The sequence below is a fragment of the Myotis brandtii genome, unplaced genomic scaffold (assembly GCF_000412655.1).
Source record: "Myotis brandtii unplaced genomic scaffold, ASM41265v1 scaffold29, whole genome shotgun sequence".
Taxonomy (NCBI): Eukaryota; Metazoa; Chordata; class Mammalia; order Chiroptera; family Vespertilionidae; genus Myotis; species Myotis brandtii.
This window is the reverse complement of record NW_005361075.1, coordinates 2,146,688-2,148,358: the sequence shown is the minus strand read 5'-3', so window position 1 is coordinate 2,148,358 and position 1,671 is coordinate 2,146,688. Positions and strand designations below refer to the sequence as shown.

The 1,671-nt window shown below is 47.4% G+C and overlaps 1 protein-coding gene across 1 annotated transcript in view; it reads left to right on the top strand.

The window, feature by feature from the left end:
* LOC102262185 (keratin, type II cuticular Hb1-like) overlaps positions 1 to 1,671 on the top strand; it is a gene marked incomplete at its 5' end in the record, with an annotated part of 7,641 nt that overhangs the window by 1,657 nt on the left and 4,313 nt on the right. Inside the window, one exon of the mRNA XM_014542018.1 lies at positions 811 to 915. Within this exon, the coding sequence (XP_014397504.1) occupies positions 811 to 915 (105 nt within the window). The remainder of the gene's footprint in view (positions 1 to 810; positions 916 to 1,671) is intronic.

The window sequence follows — 1,671 nt, the reverse complement described above, 5'->3', positions numbered from 1 at the left end:
GAGTAATTATATATATATATATGTATATATATATATATATTGCATAAAAGCAGGCAAAACTAAATGATTGCTTGGAGGTTTATTCACACATGATAAAATAATAAAGAAAAGCAAGAAAATAGTTAACACAAAAACCCAGGAGAGTGATTACTTTGGAGATTGGACAGGATTAGGGATGAAGGATGCTATGATAAAGGTCCCCCAGGGAGATTTGAAGGTCCTGGTGGGTACACAAGGATCTGTTTTATTAAATGTATGTTATATATACTCTTTGGCATGTATGAGAAATTTATAAACAAAAAGAAATGCCAACAGAGGCTCGTACTCTCTAGTCCCCTGGTTCCTTCTTCAGTTTAGAGTCATCACCCCAGATTTCCTATCAGGTCTTGGGAACTGGAATCCCCAGTCCCAGTGTCCCTCCCTCGTGTCTGTCTTCCCCACTGCTAACAGATAGGCCTGCCTAAATCGCCTGTCTGGTAGCAATGTGGCTGGTCGGCTCGAGCACCTTCCTGCAAGGCCCATTCCAGCCCAAGGACCTCCACTTTCCCATCTGAGCTCCCAGAACTGCCCCTCTACTCCAGGTTAGAACTCTGCAATTGTCACAAGGTGAGGTCATAAAGCCACAGGTAGGAGGGGCCTTGTCTTCAGCGGTGAGGATTCTGGGAGTTCCTTGGGCTGTAGCTTGGCTTAGTGCTCACAGGAGGCTTGGAGACCACAGCTTGGCTCATCATGGTAATATCGGTCAAGTGCCCTTATTTACTCTCCTCGTCCCCTGATTCTTCCTCTTACTCTGCTGCCCCCACCCCATAGTGTGAGGAGATAAAGATGACCATGCAGAGACACCCGCAGAGCCTGGGGTACAGCAAGGAAGAGCTGAACAGGCTTAACCAGGCCATCCAGCGGCTGACTGTGGATGTGGACAGAGCTGAGAGTCAGGTGAGGGGTGGGAGTGGGAGTGGCAGGGTGGTGATGGTAGGGATGTGTATCCGTTATTTATGACAACTAGAATACATTCCCCTTCCCTCATCCTTTGAAATAGATTGAGTTTCTTTTTGTGAATGTCTGAGCAAATAGGAGTGTGGCTATATGTGTACATCATGCTTACATTTGCCTATGATTCTCTGTAGTTCATATGGGTAAGTGATTCAACATGTAGGTAATATATATGCTTGTTTGTATATCGTTTTTATCTGTATGTACATTTTTATGTCTATGTGTTTTGTTTGCCCTTTATAGCATTAAATTTGAGCTCATCTTTAGAATTTGCAAGATTTTACCTAGAAATCCAGTTTTCTGGTTTCTGTTTAAAAATATGTGGATCTGGTAATATTAAACTACTAGAGGCCCGGTGCACAAAAATTTGTGCACTCGGGGGGTCCCTCAGCCTGGCCTGTGTCCTCTTGCAGTCTGGGACCCCTCGGGGGTTGGGGGGATGATCACCTGCTGGCTTAGGCCCGCTCCCTGGGGGATTGGGCCTAAGCTGGCAGTCAGACATCCCTATGGCAGCCTGGGAACCCTCGGGGGATGTCCACTTGTCAGCGGGGAGCAGGCCTAAGCTGCAGTCAGACATCCTCAGCACTGCTGAGGAGGTGGGAGAGGCTCCCACCACCACCGCTGTACTGGCAGCCATCAGCCTGGCTTGTGGCTGAGCAGAGCTCCCCCTGTGGGAGT